This window comes from Saccopteryx leptura, chromosome 1 (genome assembly GCF_036850995.1).
Source record: "Saccopteryx leptura isolate mSacLep1 chromosome 1, mSacLep1_pri_phased_curated, whole genome shotgun sequence".
Lineage (NCBI taxonomy): Eukaryota > Metazoa > Chordata > Mammalia > Chiroptera > Emballonuridae > Saccopteryx > Saccopteryx leptura.
The window spans coordinates 59,042,385-59,064,432 of NC_089503.1; the positions used below are offsets into that span (position 1 = coordinate 59,042,385).

Sequence of the window (22,048 nt, forward strand, 5' to 3'; positions counted from 1 at the left end):
TGCATGCGCCTAATCGGGATCCACCAGGCATGCCCACCAGGGGGCGATGCTCCGCCCATCTGGGCCGTTGCTCTGTTGCAACCAGAGCCATTCTAGCACCTGAGGCAGAGGCCATAGAGCCATCCTCAGCGCCCAGGCCAACTTTGCTCCAATGGAGCCTTGGCTGTGGGAGGGGAAGAAAGAGACAGAGAGGAAGGAGAGGGGGAGGGGTGGAGAAGCAGATGGGCGCTTCTCCTGTGTGCCCTGGCCGGGAATCGAACCCAGGACTCCTGCACGCCAGGCCAACTCTCTACCACTGAGCCAACTGGCTAGGACCTCAAGGAGAAATTCTTAATGTAGTTCTGGTGTGTCCTTAATACTCCTCTAGCACTTCCTAATTTTTATAACAGAGATGGGACCTCTGGCTCACAGTCTTTGGCTAGCACTAAAACCTAGCTAGAATGTTATAAATTATTTTGTTTTTATTGAACTTACTTTCAATTATTTATTGTTTTTATTAAACTTACTTTCTATTTATGACAGTTGATACTGGTTTTTCATTTATAGGTATAATATAAAGTAAGGCTCATTGAGATGTAATTCACATTCAGTAAAAATTTACCCTTTCAGTGAACAGTTTCTGAGTTTTGACAAATATACACAGTAGAGGATAAATACCATCATAGTCAAGATACAGAATATTTCCATCATCCCAAGAAGTTCCCTCCTGTCTTTGTAGTCATTCCCTCCTCACACCACCAGTCCCTGGAACTACTGATCTATTTCTGTCCCTATAGTTTTTGCCTTTAACAGAATGTCATATAGGTAGAATCATACAGTATTTTTCCTTGTGAGTCTGATTTCTTTCACTTACGATAATGTATTTGAGATTCATTCATGTTGTTGCCAGTATCAAGTTGTTTATTCCTTTTTGTTGCTGATTAGCATTTCATTGAATGGATATATGTTTTGTTTATCCATTCACCAATTGAAGGACATTTGTGTTGTTTCCATTTTTTGGCAATTATGAATAAAACCACTATAATGTATAGGTTTTTGTGAGAACTTAAGTTTTAATTTCTCTAAGAGTGTGATTATAGAGTCAAATGTTTAAATGTAGCATATGTTAAATTTATAAGAAACTGGCCTGACCTGTGGTGGCGCAGTGGATAAAGCGTCGACCTGGAAACACTGAGGTCGCCGGTTCGAAACCTTGGGCTTGCCTGGTCAAGGCACATATGGGAGTTGATGCTTCCAGCTCCTCCCCCCTGTCTCTCTCTCGCTCTCTCTCCCTCTCTCTCTCCTCTCTAAAATGAATAAATAAAAATAAAAAATTTTTTTTTATAAATTTATAAGAAACTGCCAAACCGTTTTCCAAATTGGCTGTGCCATTATTTTTCTCATCAGCAGCATGAGTTCCTTTTGTTCTACATCTCAAGTTTCTTTTTCAAACAATTTTTAAGAGTGTTTACTTAAAGAAAAGTATTTATTTATTCATTTATTTATTTTAGGTGAAAGGAGGGCAATAGTGAGGCAGACTCCTGCATGCACACTGACTGGGCTCTACCTGGCAACCCCATCTAGGGCCAATGCTCAAGTACCCAGCTATTTTTAGCACCTGAGGCTGATGAGCTCAGTGGAGCTATCCTCAGCACTGGGGCCACACTCAAACCAATTGAGCCACTTGCTGTGAGAGGGGAAGAAGGAAAGAAGGGGGAGAGGAAGAGAAGCAGGTGGTCACATCTCCTGTGTGACCTGACCAGGAATCAAACTCAGGACGTCCATACACTGGGCCAACGCTCTATCCACTGAGCCACTGGCCAGAGCCAAGAAAAGTTTTTTGGATTTTTTTTTTTTTGGTGATGAAGAGAGATAGAGAGATGGATAGAGAGGGACAGGCAGACAGGAAGGGAGAGAGATGAGATGTGTCAATTCTTTATTGTGGCTTCTTAGTTGGCCACTGTTTTTTTTTTGTAGGTGCCTTGACCGGGGGGGGGGGGGGCTACAGCAGAGCAAGTGACCCCTTGCTCAAGCCAGCGACCTTGGGCTTAAGCCAGGGACCTTGGGCTTCAAGCCAGCGACCTTTGGGCTCAAGCCAGCGACCTTTGGGCTCAAACTGGTGATCATGGGGTCATGTCTATGATCCCACGCTCAAGACAGCAACCCGTGCTCAAGCTGAATGACCCCACGCTCAAGTTGGTGACCTCAGGGTTTCAAACCTGGGTCCTCTGTATCCCAGTTTGACGCTCTATCCACTGTGCCACCGCCTGGTCAAGCAAAAAGAGAATTTAATAAATAATAGTTTAGGTGGTCTGCCATAGTGACAAGGTAATACATGGCACAATATATAGATATAGCAAAAATTATACTTTCTCACTCGCTAGGTAGATATTAGTATATTCCCATTGTATAGATGAGGAAACCAAGGCTCAGAATAGTCAAAAGTCAGGGAACTAGTAAGTTGCCTGGCTTTAACCCAGTTCTGCCTGACTCCAGTATTTTTAATTCTATAAGGTCTTGTTTTAAGTCATTAAGCGAAATTTGAACTTTTGAACCTTTATAACTGTGCTAAATGTGCTTTTTGGAAGATTGGATAATAAGGTGTGATTTTAGCTCTCACAGCAGATAGTACTTCAATTGTTTTAGGCCTTGAGATGTGCTTTATCTATTTATGATGCCCCAGAGAGTCGGTTGCTCTTTCAGCACTTGACACACACTCTATCATGTCACTTAGTGCTTTGGGCTGTAATGGTCTATTCATATACTAGCTCTTCTTCCCCTTGACTAGATGGGGACTGTGTTCTTCTTTATTTCTTCAGCACCTAGCACAGGGCCTACCTGCCACATGGGGGACATTAAGCCATTGTTGAAAGAATGACAGGTCCTTGAATATGACTGTACAATCCAGCCATTTCCTAAAGTTTAATGACAGTGCTTTTAATTAATTAATTAAAAACTATTGATTGAGCCTCTTCTTGCTGTGTGATAAGCATTGTACTAGGAATTCTAAAGGAGGGCACTAAGGTGAGTGTCCCTGGTTTCAGGGATGTATGTGTGTGTGCACACAAGTACACGGAGAAATAATTACAATGTGGAAGGTGGTAAGTGAAAGATAAAGTGAAATACCAGTTCAAGGAGGCAGAGAGTAGTATAATAATTTAGAGCAGTGCCTCTCAAAGTACTGCTCCACAAACATATATATCAGAAGCGTATACCAAAATGCACATTCATGCTTTTTGCTTCCTTCATCAAAAAAGTCTTTCTATTGAGGCCCTGGCAGGTTGGCTCAGCGGTAGAGCGTCGGCCTGGCATGCGGGGGACCCGGATTTGATTCCCGGCCAGTGCACATAGGAGAAGCGCCCATTTGCTTCTCCACACCCCCCCCCTCCTTCCTCTCTGTCTCTCTCTTCCCCTCCCGCAGCCAAGGCTCCATTGGAGCAAAGATGGCCCGGGCGCTGGGGATGGCTCCTTGGCCTCTGCCCCAGGCGCTAGAGTGGCTCTGGTCACGACAGAGCGACGCCCTGGATGGGCAGAGCATCGCCCCCTGGTGGGCAGAGCGCAGAGCGTTGCCCCTGGTGGGCGTGCTGGGTGGATCCCGGTCGGGCGCATGCGGGAGTCTGTCTGACTGTCTCTCCCCATTTCCAGCTTCAGAAAATTACAAAAAAAAAAAAAAAAAGTCTTTCTATTGAAAAAAATTGTTGGCTGAATTAAATAGTGTGTTTAGTAACTGTGGCATGCTCCTTATCTTGTCCTGGCCTGATAACAAGCAGTTTGCACAACAATAACTTGTCTATGGACCACACTTTGAGTAACATAGTATCAGCTTTGGAATGAAACTGCCTGATTTAAGTTCTAGTTCTACCAGTTATTGGCAATATGGCCTTGGGAAATTCTGAACCTATATTCTCTTCTGTATAAATGGGATGATAATTTTCATATTTCTTTGAGTTCTGAAAATGTTTTCTTTTTTTTTTTAAGATTCTATTTATTGCCTGACCTGTGATGGCGTGGTGGATAAAGCATTGACTTGGAATGCTGAGGTCACCAGTTCAAAACCCTGGGCTTGCCTGGTCAAGGCACATACAACAAGCAATCGATGAACGACTAAAGTGAAGCAACTATGACTTGATGCTTCTTGTTCTCTTCCCTCCTCTCTCTGTAAAATCAATCAATAAAATTAAAAAAAAAAGATTCTATTTATTGATTTTAGAGAGAGTGAGAGAGAAAGGAGGGGGAGAGAAGAGCAGGAAACATCAACCTGTAGTTGCTTCCCATATTTGCCCTGACCAGGCAAACCCAGGGTTTTGAACCAGCAACCTCAGCATTCTAGGTTGATGCTTTATTCACTGCACCACCACAGGTCAGGCTGAGTTCTGAAAATTAAATATAGTATATGATAGCACTTAGCAGAGACTGGCGCATTGCAACACTCTAAATAATAATTGATAGTGAAGAGCACACATTCTCCCTCCTAGGAGCATGCCTATGCCTTTCTTTTCCCCCTTCCCCTCCTCTTCCCTTATAGCAGTGGTCCCCAACCCCCGGGCCGCGAACCGGTACCGGTCCGTGGGCCATTTGGTACCGGTCCGCAGAGAAAGAATAAATAACATGAAACGTTGTCAGAATAACAAATTTAAATACAAGCTGAATAATGAGAACATACTTGTTCCTCCTTTAACTTAGCCCAATAAATATCGTAAGTTCGACAATTATATTTAAAAATACGACAGTTTTTATGCCGGTCGCATAATTTTATTTTGCGCATTTATCCGTCCCACCCTAAAGGCCGGTCCGTGAAAATATTTTCTGACATTAAACCGGTCTGTGGCCCAAAAAACGTTGGGGACCACTGCCTTTTAGGGATGCATCTCCTAAACTCTAAGGGTTCCACGAGACTTGCAGCCAGGGGAGCAATGGGCAGTGGCAGCTTGTCCTGGGTGAACACCCCGCACCTGTCTCCAAGGCCCCCTCTTCTCCGACTTCCCAGTGTAGACTCATTTCTTTGCCATAAGGTTTCTAGAGAGCCAAAGCAGCTCAGCCTAGACTCTCCCTTGTTGCTTCTTCTATTCTAGGCCAGTCTCTGTTTCACTGTCCCCCCTAAAAAGAAATTAACAGAGAGGTTGTTTCAGCTGGCAGGGATTAGGGGTGACTTCTCAGAGGCTGTGATAGCAAAGAAGCATTAAATGTCATTTACAGAATGTTATCTTACCTACAGTGGATCAATTCCCTGGCATAGTGTTTTAAATTTTCAGAAGGACTTTTTAAACAGTGCAGGTTTTTTTATTGTTTTGCGAGAGAGAGAGACAAGGACAGACAGGAAGCGATCGAGATGAGAAGCATCAACTTGCAGTTGTGGCACTTTTAGTTGTTCATTGATTGCTTTCTCACACTTGCCTTGACCGGTGGCTCCAGCCAACACCAGTGACCTTTGGGCTCAAGCCAGTGACCCTGCGTTCAAGCAGGCTGAGCCCGCACTCAAGCCAGTGACCTCAGGGTTTCGAGCCTGGGTCCTCAGCGTCCCAGGCTGACACTATCCACCATGCCACCGCCTGGTCAGGTTAAAAGGTGCTGTTTCAAAAACCCAACTGTGAAAAGCTCTGGCTGCATTTGATTGCAGGAAGGCAGTTACATTTGTTGAGCATCTACTATCAGCCAGACACTCTGCTTAGTATATTGTTATTTAATTCAAACAAGCACTTTGCAAATAGTGAATCATATCTCAAGCCTGGAGCTGGACCATCAAGGTTTTACCTGTACTCTGCCGACTATTATGTGATGTTAGGCAGTTTATTAACCTCTTTGTGTCTTAGTTTCCTCATCTATAAAATGGGCTTAGGCCCTGGTCATTTTGCTCAGTGGATAGAGCATAGACCTGGTATATAGATGTCGCAGGTTCAATTCCCAGTCAAGGCACACAAGAGAAGTGACCATATGCTTCTCTTCTTCCCTTTCTTCTATCTCTTCCTCTTCCCCTCTCACAGCCAGTGACTCGACTGGTTTGAATGTAGGCTCTGAGTGCTGATGATAGCTCAGTTGATCTGAGAGTCAGCCTTAGGCAGTAGGAATAGCTTGGTTGATTCAAGCATCGGCCCCAGACAGGATTGCTGGGTGGATCCTGGTTGGGGCGCTTGTGGGAGTCTGTCTCACTATCTCCCTTCCTCTCACTTAAAAAAAGAGAGAGAGAGATAATAGACTTAAAGTACAGTCGTCCCTCACCATATCACGGTTCACTTTTCACAGTCTCACTGTACTGCAGATTTTTAAATTGTATATATCTAATTTTGTATCACAGATTTTTCGCTATATCGGAGGATTTTGCAGTATATAGGTATTTTTATATTGTTGGGCAGATAAAATATATTATGCTCACTTTGTTAAAGATGGCGCTGCCCACACAGAAGCCGTCGCCCAGGTGATATTAATGTGTGTTGGGGGCAGGCTATGGGCAGGCAGGATCCTTGTAGCCTGGGGCTTGGTTTTAGGACTAAGCCTTTCCCACCCTTTTTGATGTGGGGTGGTACAATCCCATCATGCCTTGGATAAGTGACTTTTTATTAGAGACTTCCCTATTTTGTATATTGGATTAAGGGTTTTGATTTCTACACTATAAAATGGGGACAGATCGGGAGCTTGCTCTCTTAGTTCCTGAGATTAGCATTAGAAGAGACAGCAGAGAGCAGAGAGAGGCCACGTGGAGGAGGCCAGGAGAAGTAGCCAAGATGGCAGAGTGTTGAGTGAGAGGCCAGTTAGCGCAGAGTTTGTGCAGAGAGAAGGAAGGAGATGGGGAACAGAGGTGAATAAGTCTGGTGAGCTAGAAACCTTTGATTTTAGGAAATTCAGATAAGTCAGTAGCTTTGTGAGCACTGAATGAGTGGGTTTTGGAGCCCAGTGTGTGTTTTTACTTGCCCGCCGGGTGCAAGCTAGGATTAAAGATGATGGCCCATTGGTTCCTCAAAAAACTGCAAATAGAACTACCTTATGACCCAGCAATCCCTCTACTGGGTATATACCCCAAAACCTCAGAAACATTGATACGTGAAGACACATGTAGCCCCATGTTCATTGCAGCACTGTTCACAGTGGCCAAGACATGGAAACAACCAAAAAGCCCTTCAATAGAAGACTGGATAAAGAAGATGTGGCACATATACACTATGGAATACTACTCAGCCATAAGAAACGATGACATCAGATCATTTACAGCAAAATGGTGGGATCTTGATAACATTATAAGGAGTGAAATAAGTAAATCAGAAAAAAACAAGAACTACATGATTCCATACATTGGTGGAACATAAAAATGAGACTAAGAGACATGGACAAGAGTGTGGTGGTTACCAGGGGTGGGGGGAGGGAGGACAGGGGGAGAGTTAGGGGGAGGGGGAGGGGCACAGAGAACTAGATAGAGGGTGGCGAAGGACAATCTGACTTTGGGCGAGGGGTATGCAACATAATTTAATGACAAAATAACCTAGACATGTTTTCTTTGAATATATGTACCCTGATTTATTAATGTCATCCCATTACCATTAATAAAAATTTATTTAAAAAAAAAAAAAAAAAAAAAAAAGATGATGGCCCATCAGTTTTTGGCTCTGTTGTTTCTTTACCGACTGTCCAAATCTAATGCGAACCTGCATGGGCCAGGCTGCTGTGATGGTGGCCCTGGCTACTGGCTTTACATATATATTTATTATTTTAATTATTTTTGCAGTAAAATAGGCAAAATAATTGTGGGAAAGGTTAATAACAGTGTGAGAAAGGTTTATAAGAGTGTGGGGAATTTCGGTTTATAAAGCCTTAAAACATATATAAAAAAATAAATATAATGTCGCTACTTTGTGAATTTTCACCTATTGTGGGGGGTTCTGGAACCTGACCCCCATGATAGACGAGGCACCACTGTACCTTGTCTTAAATAAAAAGTCTTAAATAAAAATTTAAAAAGTTGCCTGACCAGGTGGTGGCGCAGTGGATAGAGCATCAGAGTGGGATGCGGAAGGACCCAGGTTCGAGACCCCGAGTTCGCCAGCTTGAGTGCGGGCTCATCTGGCTTGAGCAAAGAGCTCACCAGCTTGGACCCAAGGTCGCTGGCTCCAGCAGGGGGTTACTCGGTCTGCTGAAGGCCCACGGTCAAGGCACATGTGAGAAAGCAATCAATGAACAACTAAGAAGTCGCATCTCGCAACGAGAAACTGATGATTGATGCTTCTCATCTCTCTCCGTTCCTGTCTGTCTGTCCCTGTCTATCTCCGCCTCTGTAAAAAAAAAAAAAAAAAAAAAAAATTAAAAAAGTTAATATATTTAAAGTGCTTACAACAGTTCCCAGCAACTCTTGGCTGCCATTATTATTACTATTATTGTTATTATTATTATTGAAGCTTGTCTGTAGTCACATATCTAACAAACAGTCTGGATTGAACCCTCACCGCCACTGCCGCCTCTCCCTCCTCCTCCTCCTTCCCCCCTCCTCCTCCTCTACCTCCTCCTCCTCTTCCTCTTCTTCCTCTTCTTCCTTTTCCTCCTCTTCCTTCCCCCCTCCTCTTCCCCTTCTTCTTCTTTTCTTTTCTCCTTCTCCTCCTTCTTCTTCTCCTTTCAAATTCTCAATTTCTCCTAACTGGTTCTCCACACAGCTTTCAGTGTGATCTTTCTAGAATGTAAATAAGATCATGTAATTCCTATGCTTAAATTCCTTCCATAGTTTCCCATTCCTTTCTGATTAAATTAAAGGTCCTCACATGGTTACCTGGTGCCCCATGGCCTGGGCTTGCTTTTTTCCTTTAACCCATACTTCCTCTCTCTCTCTCTCCAATTACACTGGCTTTGTTTTTGTCCCTTCTCACCCAAGGACCTTAGCACATGCTCTCTAGAGCTTATAATACTCTTTCTGCTTCACCTAACTAACTTCTATTTTTTCCTTGGTTTCATCTTGAATGTCATTTCTTCAGAGAACCTCATTAAATTAGGTCCTATATTAGATATTTAGTAGAAGTGAAAGTTACATAACTTTCCTTTCATAGCAGTCATTCCTTACCCTTGTAATTATTTGACTTTTATTGGTCTTCCTTATTAAACTCTAGGATCTGTAGGGCAAATGTTGTTTATAGTTTACCGGCAATCTAACCCTAAGACCTTGCCTAGTACCTGATGCATAGTGGGCAATGACTTGGATTGAATTCCAATAGGCATGGACATTGTTCCTAGAACAGCAGAATGAATGATGTGCTGTTTTTTGCCTCTTTCCTGGCTTTTTGCTCCAAATAGCACAGAGTATAAAGAGATATTTATTTTCAGCAACTCACTTCTCTGCATAGATTGAGGTTTTCAGACCATCGTATTGTTAGGTATTCTCACTCCCCAGCTTTTCAGAGATAAAATAATTTTTCTTCTGATTTTTATTTCATCATGATTCATTTTTCCTCTGGGAGTCGGGGGTAGGGCTTTGACCTTGAGATGAAATTGGGCAGATGAAATTGCTCACTTTTGTTCTAGAAACGGTCTGTTTTGCTCTAGCTGCAACTCATCTAGGAGAGGAAGGAAAGGGCCTCTCATGCAGGCCCCCTGATTGCCTGCCTCCCTTGCTGAACAGTTGCCTGAGAGATGGAGATCTTACTCATCAGGGAGCAGCTTCCAAGCCTGAAGCTGACCGAGCCCCTGTGCTCCATGGAGAGTAAAAGCATCTCTCAGCATCACTCTCTGTGAGGCTACTCGTTCCTTTTTATTTTATTTTTTAATTAAGTTTACTCACATTGTTTAAAATGGAGGTATTAACTTATATATAGTAGAGTCCATGGATTCTAAGTTCCCTTCTGTCCCATCTCAGGCAATATTCCCAAAGGGTAACATTATTTTATTGTCTTATGTTGATTCTTGAAATTCAATTATTTCATTTCATTCCTTTTGTTTTTACTATGTGATCATCCAAGTAATGTTTATTGTAGAAAATTTGGAAAGTATAGACACTAATGGAAAATTACCTATACTGTTAATACTCAAAGGCCTATCCTACTTTGAAATGACTAGAGTTCCCAGTATTTGCTTATCAAACTATGTCTGGTTTTTCTGTTGGTTCTTTTTGAGAGCCCTTCATGCTTTATTGCCTTTGTAGATAACTGCTGTATTTTTTTAGGCAAACACCTTTGTTCATACTTTGCATCTTCATAAAGTATTACTTCACCTATGAAGCTTTTCCTGAGCCTCCTTCTCTCCCTCCTGTCCCTATAATATATGGTGCATACCTATTTTTGTCTTTGAGTTACTGTAGTGAAGATGTTCATCTACTTACCTACCTCTCTCTCCAAAACACTCTTAGGGAGCTCCTTGTTTGCTTCTTTTTTTTGTGTGTGGCAGAGAGAGTCAGAGAGAGGGACAGATAGACAGGAAGGGAGAGAAATGAGAAACATCAATTCCTCGTTGCAGCTCCTTAGTTGTTCATTGATTGCTTTCTCATATATGCCTTGACCGGGGGGCTACAGTAGACTGAGTGACCCCTTGCTTGAGCCAGCAACCTTGGGCTCAAGCTGGTGAGCCTTGCTCAAACCAGATGAACCCGCGCTCAAGCTGGCGACCTCAGGGTCTCGAACCTGAGTCCTCCACATCCCAGTCCGACGCTCTATCCACTGTGCTACCACCTGGTCAGGCTTAGGGAGCTCCTTTAAAGCACAGGCTACATATTGCCCACCAGAGTGCCTACGACAGAACACGCTTTCAGTGAATGTTTGTTGAATGAATGAATGAATGAATGAATGAATGAATGAAATCTTGACCAGGTGAGTGTTGAAGAGTAAAATGTATGCTCAGTAGCAGAAATGGACAATTCCTTTTACTTAGTCTTAATTGCAGAATGTCAAAAAGGAAAAACAGCATTTTAGAGTGCTTTTTACTTTCCAGAAAGCCTTTACATAGTTATTTTACCTGATCTTCCATAACAAGTCTGTAAATGTGTCTTTTTATATATATATTTATAGAGGAGCTACTACCAAATTTGAATTGCAAAAAGAGATCAGAGATTGTGCTGAAAAGTGTGAGGGAATGTCATTAAGGGAATCTTCCTGGAAGAGTTTGCATTACCTAGCATTTACTCATTGTTCATAAGAGCAAGGGAACTGGCATTTGTAGGCATAGTATGTCAGGCAAATTACTATGTAATCTCATTTAATCATTGCAACAAACCTATAAGTAAGTATTATTATCCTCATTTTATACCTGAAGAATCTGAGACTCAGAAAGCTGAATTAATTTGTCCAAGGTCAAATAGGTAATAAGTAGCCATGCCAACATCTAAATCCAGGACTGACTGTCATGTCTCTAATTCATTTTCCATTACATCAAACTTTCTTTTGTAGCAGTTCATCTGTAGAGAGCCATACCACCCTGCTATTAATTTTTGTTTTTATTATTAAGTGAGGCGGAGAGGCAGAGACAGACTCCCACATGCACCCGGACCCAGATCCACCTGGCAAGCCTCCCACAGGCCAATGCTCTGCCCATCTGGGGCCATTGCTGTTACTTGGCAACCGAGTTATTTTAGCGCCTGAGGCGAGGCCATGGAGCCATCCTCAGTACCCAGGGTCAACTTTGCTCGAACCATTTGAGCCATGGCTGTGGGATGGGAAGAAAGGTGGGGGGTTGGAGAAGTAGATGGTTGCTTCTCCTGTGTGCCCCGACTGGGAATTGAACCCAGAACTTCCATATGCCGGGCCAACGCTTTACCGCTTAGCCAACCAGCCAGGGGCCCCCTGCTATTAATTAATGAAGCTTTTTGTGGCATGAAAATTCAGGAATTCTGCTGTTATTATTCCATTTATCTTCAGTTGGATGGCCATTTTCATAAGCTGAACATTAGTACCATATTTCTGTGTAACCCTTAGTCCTATCATCATCACACCTAATCCTCACAATAATGTATTGATATAGACCTAGATTGTAATCTTCTTCGCAGAGGGGTATGACTTACCTTAGTAAATATTGCTAGAAAGTGACAGGGCCAAGATTTGACTTCGAGTCCACTGTTCTTTCCATTGTAGCATGTAGATCTACTGAAGCTGATTACAGTGAGCATAGACTCTACAACAGTAGATCTCAACCAGGAGACATTTAACAATGTCTGGAGATAAGTTTGATTGTCACCACCTGGGGGGGGGGGGGTACTACTGGCCTGTGGTGGGTAGAGGATAGGGATGTGTAAGCTAGCCCCCCACAATGAAGACTTATCTAAAGTGTCTACAGTGCTGAGGTTGAGAAATTGGCTCTAGAACAATTGGGTTTCAGGCCTCATTTTTCCAGAAGAGCTGAAATACCCAAAGTTAGCCTCCAAATCATACCCTAGTGACGAACTTGATTCTTTTAGATTGGCTATGCTTTAGTAGCAGCAAATACTTATTAATCACCAGATTTTATTCAGAGTGTTATGTTAGGCAAGACCGGGGATGCAGAGAAGTGTTAGTCATCATCTACCCCCTCAGGGAGTTTAGAGACTTCTGGAGGCAGTTTAAAAGAATCTGATTACTTTGCCCTGGCTACCCATAACAGGCTTAGATTCCAGGAGCTCTGTATATAGTTGTGGCTGCATTCAGGGACTAACTGAAGTGATGCTGCTGGCTTAAGGGAACCCTCCCATAGCTGACCTCTTCCTTCCCACAGTTATGCGATGCCCACCAAAACCATGGAGGTGTTGCGGCTGCCAGAACAAGGCAACAAAATGTTCCTGGACTCAGTTCTCACCACCCATGAGCGAGTGGTTCAGGTAGGCCCTCTGGGAGAAACTTGAAATGTATTTGCCTCTCCTGGTTCTTCTCTGTCCATTCTCTATCTTTCTACCATGCCTGTATCTTCCTCTTGCCTGCCTCTTGGATGGTGATATTCTCCAGGTTTCAGTTCTTGATCTGTCCATCCCTCCTTACATAATACCTTTCCTCTATGCAATCTCATTCATTTCCCTGGCCTCAGTAACCATCATTATATACTGATAACATCTAGACATGAATCTCCAGTCCTGATCTCTTGGTTGAGCTTCAAACCTGATAGCAGGTTGTCTACTGGACAGACATCTCCACAGGAATGTTCCACAGGTGTCCTACACTCAGCACTTACAAAATTAATTGTAGAGAAAATGATGTTCCTTTTTTTTCTAGAATCCACCCTACCTTTGAGCCAAATGCTTGATCCTTCTGTTCTCTGATGTTCATTGATTTGCTAAATTCCAAAGTTTCTACCTCTAAAAATCTTTTAGATCCATCAACTTTGCTTTACCCTCATACCACTGTGGTCATGCCATTTTCCTGCTTACAGCTCCTCAGTGGCTTCCCTTTTGCTCTAGCAGTGGGTCTCTGTCATTTTACTACAGAGACAGATGGCTGACAACCACACCACCACGGGAGTGCCCAGAGTTTTTAAAATGTCACAGCTAACATCATTCTTCTTTTTTCATGGCAGCTTTTTTGAGTTTTATTCCCATACAATACACTTTACCCACTTAAAATGTACAGTTAAAAGAGTTTTAGTATATTCAAAGTTATAATACTGTCATTACAGTCAATATTAGAACATTTTCATCATCCCAAAAAGAAACTCTGTACCCATTAGCAGTCACTCCTCTTTTCCCATTGCCCTAACTCCTAGCAACCACAAATTTCCTTTCTGATTCTACTTTACCTATTCTGTACATTTCATTTAAATAGAATTATATAATATATGGCCTTTTAACATCTGGCTTCTTTCACTTTGCATAATGTTTTCAAGGTACATCCATGTTGTAGCATATATCAGTACTTCATTCCATTTTATTGCCAAATCATGTTTCAGTGGACATCACCTCCTTTTGATCCACTCAAGAAACATATCACCAAGGTAATGAATATTAAGGTAGTAACACCTTAAATCAGGGGTAGTTAACCTTTTTATACCTACCGCCTACTTTTGTATCTCTGTTAGTAAAATTTTCTAACTGCCCACTGGTTCCACAGTAATGGTGATTTATAAAGTAGGGAAGTAACTTTACTTTATAAAATTTATAAAGCAGAGTTACAGCAAGTTAAAGCATATAATAATAATTACTTACCAAGTAGTTTATGTTGGATTTTTGCTAAGTTTGGCCTAATAAATCTTTATAAAACAACTTACTATAGTTAAATCTATCTTTTTTTTCTTTTACAGGGACAGAGGTAGAGTCAGAGAGAGGGATAAACAGGGACAGACAGACAGGAACGGAGAGAGATGAGAAGCATCAATCATCAGTTTTTCATTTTGACACCTTAGTTGTTCATTGATTGCTTTCTCATGTGTCTTGACTGTGCGCCTTCAGCAGACCGAGTAACCCTTGCTCAAGCCAGCAACCTTGGGTCCAAGCTGTTGAGCTTTTGCTCAAACCAGATGAGCCCTGTACTCAAGCTGGCAACCTCAGGGTCTCGAACCGGGGTCCTCTTCATCCCAGTCTGACGCTCTGTTCACTACACCACCTCCTGGTCAGGCTAAATCTATCTTTTTATTTATACTTTGGTTGCTCCGCTACCGCCCACCATGAAAGCTGGAACGCCCACTAGTGGGCAGTAGAGACCAGGTTGACTACCACTGCCTTAAATCTATGTTAATTTTTTAATTAATTTTAATGGGGTGACATTGATAAATCGGGGTACATATGTTCAGAGAAAACATCTCCAGGTTATTTTGACATTTGATTAAGTTGCATACCCCTCACCCAAAGTCAAATTGTCTAACGTCACCTTCTATCAGGTTTTCTTTGTGCCCCTCTCCTCCCCCCACCCCCTCCCTCTCTCCTTCCTCCCCCACCTCTCCCCCCTCTTAACCATCATACTCTTGTCCATGTCTCTGAGTCTCATTCTTATGTCCCACCTATGTATGGAATCATATAGTTCTTAGTTTTTTCTGATTTACTTATTTTACTCAGTATAATGTTATCAAGGTCTATCCATGTTGTTGTAAATGATCCGATGTCATCATTTCTTATGACTGAGTAGTATTCCATAGTACAAACCTTTTTAATCCACTTATCCACTGATGGACACTTGGGCTGTTTCCAGATCTTCGCTATTGTGAACAATGCTGCCATAAACATGGGGGTGCATTTCTCCTTTTGGAACAGTGCTATGGTGTTCTTAGGGTATATTCCTAAAAGTGGGATAGCTGGGTCAAAAGGCAGTTCGATTTTTAATTTCTTGAGGAATTTCCATACTGTTTTCCACAGTGGCTGTACCAGTCTGCATTCCCACCAGCAGAGCAGGAGGGTTCCCTTTTCTCCACATCCTCGCCAGCACTTATTCTGTGTTGTTTTGTTGATGAGCGCCATTCTGACTGGTGTGAGGTGATATCTCATTGTGGTTTTAATTTGCATTTCTCTAATGATTAGTGATGTTGAGCATTTTTTCATCTGCCTATTGGCCATCTGTATGTCCTCTTTGGAGAACTCTCTATTCATTTCTTTTGCCCATTTTTTGATTGGATTGTTTGTCTTCCTGGTGTTGAGTTTTACAAGTTCTTTATAAATTTTGGTTATTAACCCCTTATCACACGTATTGTTGAATATGTTCTCCCATTGCGTAGTTTGTCTTTTTTTTCTGTTCTTTTTGTCTTTAGCTGTGCAAAAGCTTTTTAGTTTGACATAGCCCCATTTATTTATTCTGTCTTTTATTTTACTTGCCCATGGAGATAAATCGGCAAATATATTGCTGCAAGACATGTCGGAGAGCTTACCACCTATGTTTTCCTCTAAGATGCTTATGGGTTCACGGCTTACATTTAAGTCTTTTATCCATTTTGAGTTTATTTTTATGAATGGTGTAAGTTGGTGGTCTAGTTTCATTTTTTTGCAGGTAGCTGTCCAATTTTCCCAACACCATTTATTAAAGAGTCTGTCTTTACTCCATTGAATGCTCAATGTTAATATATGTAACTCAATGTTATTTTTTTTTTTTTTTTTTTTTTTTTTTTTGCATTTCTCTGAAGCTGGAAACGGGGAGAGACAGCCAGACAGACTCCCGCATGCGCCCGATCGGGACCCACCCGTCACGCCCACCAGGGGCGACGCTCCGCCCACCAGGGGGCGATGCTCCGCCCCTCCGGAGCGTAGTTCTGCCGCGACCAGAGCCACTCTAGCGCCTGGGGCAGAGGCCAAGGAGCCATCCCCAGTGCCTGGGCCATCTTTTGCTCCAATGGAGCCTTGGCTGTGGGAGGGGAAGAGAGAGACAGAGAGGAAGGAGGGGGTGGGTGGGGTGGAGAAGCAAATGGGCGCCTCTCCCACCTGCCCTGGCCGGGAATCGAACCCGGGTCCCCCGCACGCCAGGCCGACGCTCCACCGCTAAGCCAACCGGCCAGGGCCTCAATGTTAATTTTTAAAGTACTTAAAATATTTGGTTCTTTAAATATTATCAATAATAAATTATTTGAGCTGCATCTATGGCAACTCTAAATTGCCACTGAGGTCCACAGGGTCAAGTTTGAACTCTTTAAATTATTACCTAACTACCTTCATGATTCTCTTGCTTTTCTTCACACCCCATTCAATCCAGTTACACATGGAACTATTTTTAATTTCCCAGTACTGTGCTATGCCTCCACGTTTTACTGAATATTGTTTCCTCTGCCTTGAAAACTCCCACTATTGTTGAATTCTTCCAGTTTACTCCTGTTTTTTCTTTAAGACTCCTCCCCGATCTTTTCTCTTTTGGAAGCTTTCTTTCACCTCCCCTGGTTAATTTAGGTAGGTGTTTCTCTCATGGGTTTCTGCAGCCTCCTTCATGCCCCTCTACCATATCTGATTCACCTCTGGATTCTCAGCACAGGGTCTGACACCAATCAGGTCCTGGTCTATGTAACTTAAATCAGAAAGTCATCCTGGACTTGATAATAACCTCTTTGGTCCAGTTATGACTTCCATTGCCTACAGGAGCGGATATTGGCCATGACCATGTCAGCAAGCAAACCCTTTGGCAGAGAGCAGGAGAAATCCTGTAGAGCCTGGGCTCCAGAACCAGCTCTGGGTGATAATCCTTTACCCAAGGTCCTCTGGCTCTGCTGGACCTGACATTTGAGCCCATGCCATGTCTCCCAATCACCTAGCTTTCAGCACCTCCCTGAGAGCATCTTCTTTCCTTTTGCAGATAAGCGGTTTGAGTGCTACATTTGCAGAGATTTTCTTGGAAATAATCCAAAGCAATCTTCCTGAAGGAGTCAAATTGTTGGTGAAGGAGGTAGGTGCTAGTTTGAGAAGAAGCCCCCTGGTGCCCCACCTGTGCTCAAAACATCTAGACTGCCTGGCTTTATTTTTTTATTTATTTTTAAAATTTTTTTTACAGGGACAGAGAGAGAGTCAGAGAGAGGGATAGATAGGGACAAACAGGAACGCAGAGAGATGAGAAGCATCAATCATCAGTTTTTCGTTGTGACACCTTAGTTGTTCATTGATTGCTTTCTCATATGTGCCTTGACCGCGGGCCTTCAGCAGACCGAGTAACCCCTTGCTCAAACCAGCGACCTTGGGTCCAAGCTGGTGAGCTTATTGCTCAAGCCAGATGAGCCCGAGCTCAAGCTGGCGACCTCAAGATCCCGAACCTGATTCCTTCTGTATCCCAGTCCGACACTCTATCCACTGAGCCACCGCCTGGTCAGGCTAGACTGCCTGGCTTTAGAAATAACAAAGAAATGTGGATAATTTAGCTCAGATAATAATAATCAGGGAAGGTTTGCAGGCTGATATTACAGTGATCATTATTCAGGAAAGATGCTTTATGGACCACAAAGCTGAAGTCCATCACAGCATCCTGTTAGGGGTGAGCCCATTACACCTCAAAAATCTCTCCCTTGCCTGACCAGGTGGTGGCGCAGTGGATAGAGCATCGGACTGGGATGCAGAGGACCCGGGTTCGAGACCCTGAGGTCACCAGCTTGAGCTTGGGCTCATCTGATTTGAGCAAAAGGCCCACCAGCTTGAACCCAAGGTCGCTGGCTCCAGCAAGGGGCTACTCGGTCTGCTGAGGGCCTGCGGTCAAGGCACATATGAGAAAGCAATCAATGAACAACTAAGGTGTTGAAACATGCAATGAAAAAAAAAAATCTCTCCCTCAGGCAGTTGTATAGCAGAAAGTGCATAATTTAAGATCACACACATTATAACTAATCAGAACATAAATAGGGGAATATACTTTAGATAAAAGGTTCTTGGATCTGTGAGGCTTGACTGTACTCTGACTGAATATATTAAGAAAAAAGAATGCCAGTCAGAAGGAAATTTAACATGGAAAATTTGGATTACATTAAGAACTTTAACCTAAATACTGAGTATTTGAATCCTGTTGCCAAGATAATCGTTATTGTAACACAGATACATCAGGATATCTTAGACTTATGCCATTTGCTTCATGCAGCATCTTTGTTCTGAGTCTATGCTTATTAAGCCTCTGCTTATTATTACAGATCTGTATACAGGGGAAAAAAGTGCTGATTATGTTGACTTGAAATATACCAGTCCCGGCCTTGGCCGGTTGGCTCAGCGGTAGACCGTCGGCCTGGCGTGCAGGGGTCCCGGGTTCGATTCCTGGCCAGGGCACACAGGAGAAGCGCCCATCTGCTTCTCCACCCCTCCCCCTCTCCTTCCTCTCTGTCTCTCTCTTCCCCTCCCGCAGCCGAGGCTCCATTGGAGCAAAGATGGCCCGGGCGCTGGGGATGGCTCTGTGGCCTCTGCCCCAGGCGCTGGAATGGCTCTGGATGCAACAGAGCAACGCCCCGGAGGGGCAGAACATCGCCCCCTCGTGGGCGTGCTGGGTGGATTCCAGTTGGGCGCATGCGGGAGTCTGTCTGACTGCCTCCCTGTTTCCAGCTTTGGAAAAATGAAGAAAAAAAAAAAAAAAAGAAATATACCAGTCCCTGTGTCTCTTATTTCCTATTGAAAATGGAGAATTTTGGCAATATTTTTTTTTTAATTTTTCTTAAGTGAGAAGCTGGGAGGCAGAGAGACAGACTCTTGCATGTGCCCTACTGGGATTCACCTGGCAAGCCACTAGGGGGTGATGCTATGCCCATCTGGGGCGTTGCTCTGTTGCAACCAGAGCCATTCTAGCGCCTGAGGCGGAAGCCACAGGGCCATCCTCAGCGTCCCAGGCCAACTTTGCTCCAATGGAGCCCTGCCTGCGGGAGGGGATAGAGAGAAAGGTGAGAGGGGAATGGTGGAGAAGCAGATGGGTGCTTCTACTGTGTGCCTTGTCTGGGAATTGAACCTGGGACTTGCGCACGCCGGGCTGACACTCTACCACTGAGCCAATTGGCCAGAGATAGCACTCTCTTTTTTTAAATGCTTCTATTGTGATACTTAGAGAATTTTGACAATAATTTTTAAATAAGTCTGTCTTCTCTCACCAGACTATACATTCATTAAAGGCAGGGAGGAAGTCCAATTCAACTTTGAATCTTTGGTACCTAATACAAGTCTGGGACATAGTAGATACCCAATAAAATTTAGTTGAATCTGATTTATTCTCTACAGAGCTGGCTGGTGGATCCTTTTCTGATGCTTTTTTCTGTTGTTCACTTTTTTGTTGCTGTGCATATTTGAATAACTGAAAGCTCTGCAGTAATTCCCACTTATTTTCTTTTTTTCTCCCCAGCACACTGAAGAAGACTTCAAGGGAAGGTTCAAAGCTCGGCCAGAACTGGAAGAACTGTTAGCCAAGTTGAACTAGCTCATTGCAGACTATTTCATACCAGCACTGGTGATATTGAGTGCCAAGGAGAAGTGCTTTCTGAGTGGTCTAAGTTAAGCAGAAGACCCTAACCCTTAAATATAAGTTTCCATCCCCACATCCAGGAATGCCTCTGTGGAGACGAGTGTTTGCCAATTGTCACCACTTTCTTTTCAGCCAACCTTAGGTATCCTCCATCTAATAAAAACCTACTGACGATGGGTGGTTCTTTTTTTTTTTCTTTTTAAAATTTTTTTTTATTTATTCATTTTAGAGAGGAGAGGGAGAGACAGAGAGAGAGAGAGAAGGGAGGAGAAGCTGGAAGCATCAACTCCCATATGTGCCTTGACCAGGCAAGCCCAGGGTTTCGAACTGGCGACCTCAGCATTTCCAGGTCAACGCTTTATCCACTGCGCCACCACAGGTCAGGCCTTAATTTATTTTTTTATTTTTTTTATTTTTTTACAGGGACAGAGAGAGAGTCAGAGAGAGGAATAGATAGGGACAGACAGGAACGGAGAGAGATGAGAAGCATTAATCATCAGTTTTTCATTGAGACACCTTAGTTGTTCATTGATTGCTTTCTCATATGTGCCATGACCGAGGGCCTTCAGCAGACTGAGTAACCCCCTGCTCAAGCCAGTGACCTTGGGTCCATGCTAGTGAGCTTTTCTGCTTAAGCCAGATGAGCCCATACTCAAGCTGGCTATCCTGGGGTCTCGAACCTGGGTCCTTCCGCATCCCAGTCCGATACTCTATCCACTGTGCCACCGCCTGGTCAGGCGATGGGTGGTTCTTTTAAAAATAATTTATTAAGGGAAAATTCACATACCACAAATCAATTCATTTTGAAGTGACTAATTCAGTGGTATTTATTACATTCACAATGTTGTGCAACCAACACCTCTATCTAGTTCCAAAACTTCATTGCCTGTTTCTGTAATAAAGGTTTATTGGAACATAGCCATGCTCATTCGTTTACATGTCGTTTATGGCTGCTTTCACACTATAATGGCAGAGTGGAGTAGTTATAACAGAGACTGTAAAGAAAAAACATTTATAATGTGATCCTTTATAAAAAGTCAAACCCTGATCTAAGTCATTGGTACTCAAACGTAAGCATACATCAGGATCACCTGGAGGAATTTTCTTCTTTTTTTTAGAGAGAAAGAAAGAGACAGGAAGGGAGACAGATGAGAAGCATCAGCTCGTAGTTGTGTCATTTTAGTTGTTCATTGATTGCTTCTTATATGTGCCTTGACGGGGTCAGGGGGTGACAGCAATGTCAAGTCAAGCCAATGACCCCTTGCTCAGGACAATCTTGGGATCATGTTAATGAGCCTGCACTCCAGCTGGTAACTTTAGGGTTTCAACCCTGGGTTCTCAGCATCCCAGGTCGACACTCTATCCACTGCGCCACCACCAGTCAGGCACCTGGAGGGCTTTTTTTTTTTTTTTTTGTATTTTTCTGAAGCTGGAAATGGGGAGAGACAGTCAGACAGACTCCCGCATGCGCCTGACCGGGATCCACCCGGCACGCCCACCAGGGGTGACACTCTGCCCACCAGGGGGCGATGCTCTGCCCCTCCGGGGCGTCGGACCAGAGCCACTCTAGCGCCTGTGGCAGAGGCCAAGGAGCCATCCCCAGCGCCCGGGCCATCTTTGCTCCAATGGAGCCTTGGCTGCGGGAGGGGAAGAGAGAGACAGAGAGGAGGGGGGGGGTGTGGAGAAGCAAATGGGCACTTCTCCTGTGTGCCCTGGCCGGGAATCAAACCCGGGTCCCCCGCACGCCAGGCTGACGCTCTACCGCTGAGCCAACCGGCCAGGGCCTGGAGGGCTTTTTAAAACATAAACTGCTAGACTCTACCTTTTCAAATTTAGTAATTTTTTATTTTATTTTATTTTTACTTATTTATTTCTTTATTTTTCATTTTCTTTGTGAGAGAGAGAAAAGGAGAGAGATAAGAAGCATCAACTCATAGTAGTGGTGCCTTAGTTGTTCATTGATTGCTTTTTATACATGCCTTGACATGGGGCTCCAGCCAAGCCAGTGACCTCTTGCTCAAACCTAGGAAGTCACTTCCTAGGTTCATACATCAAATAGTGGCAGCCCTCTCTCCCAGATACCCCACAGCTCTGAAATACACCTACAAGTCTGTGCAAACTGAAGCATATTAGTATTTGTTTTAATTTTTATTAAATGTCTTGAGGTTATGTTAACAAAATCATTTAGGTTTCAAGTGTATTTTGATATACACTGGTCATGAAAATTAGGGGATATTTTATTGCTTCATATTCATTTTGAAATATCCCCTAATTTCTGTAGGTAGTATACATTATCTGGATATTGTATTGTGTTCACCACCCAAAGTCTCCTTCCA

General features: G+C 43.3%; 1 protein-coding gene across 3 annotated transcripts in view; it reads left to right on the forward strand.

Moving 5' to 3' along the window:
* MRPL48 (mitochondrial ribosomal protein L48) overlaps positions 1–19,886 on the forward strand; it is a 358,297-nt gene extending 338,411 nt beyond the window's left edge. For all 3 annotated transcript variants that reach the window (XM_066368441.1, XM_066368430.1, XM_066368450.1), the window contains exons 6-8: positions 12,622–12,724; positions 17,094–17,183; positions 19,593–19,886. In XM_066368441.1, the coding sequence (XP_066224538.1) occupies positions 12,622–12,724; positions 17,094–17,183; positions 19,593–19,667 (268 nt within the window). In that variant the 3' untranslated portion in view covers positions 19,668–19,886. The remainder of the gene's footprint in view (positions 1–12,621; positions 12,725–17,093; positions 17,184–19,592) is intronic.
* The last annotated feature ends 2,162 nt before the right edge of the window (positions 19,887–22,048 follow it).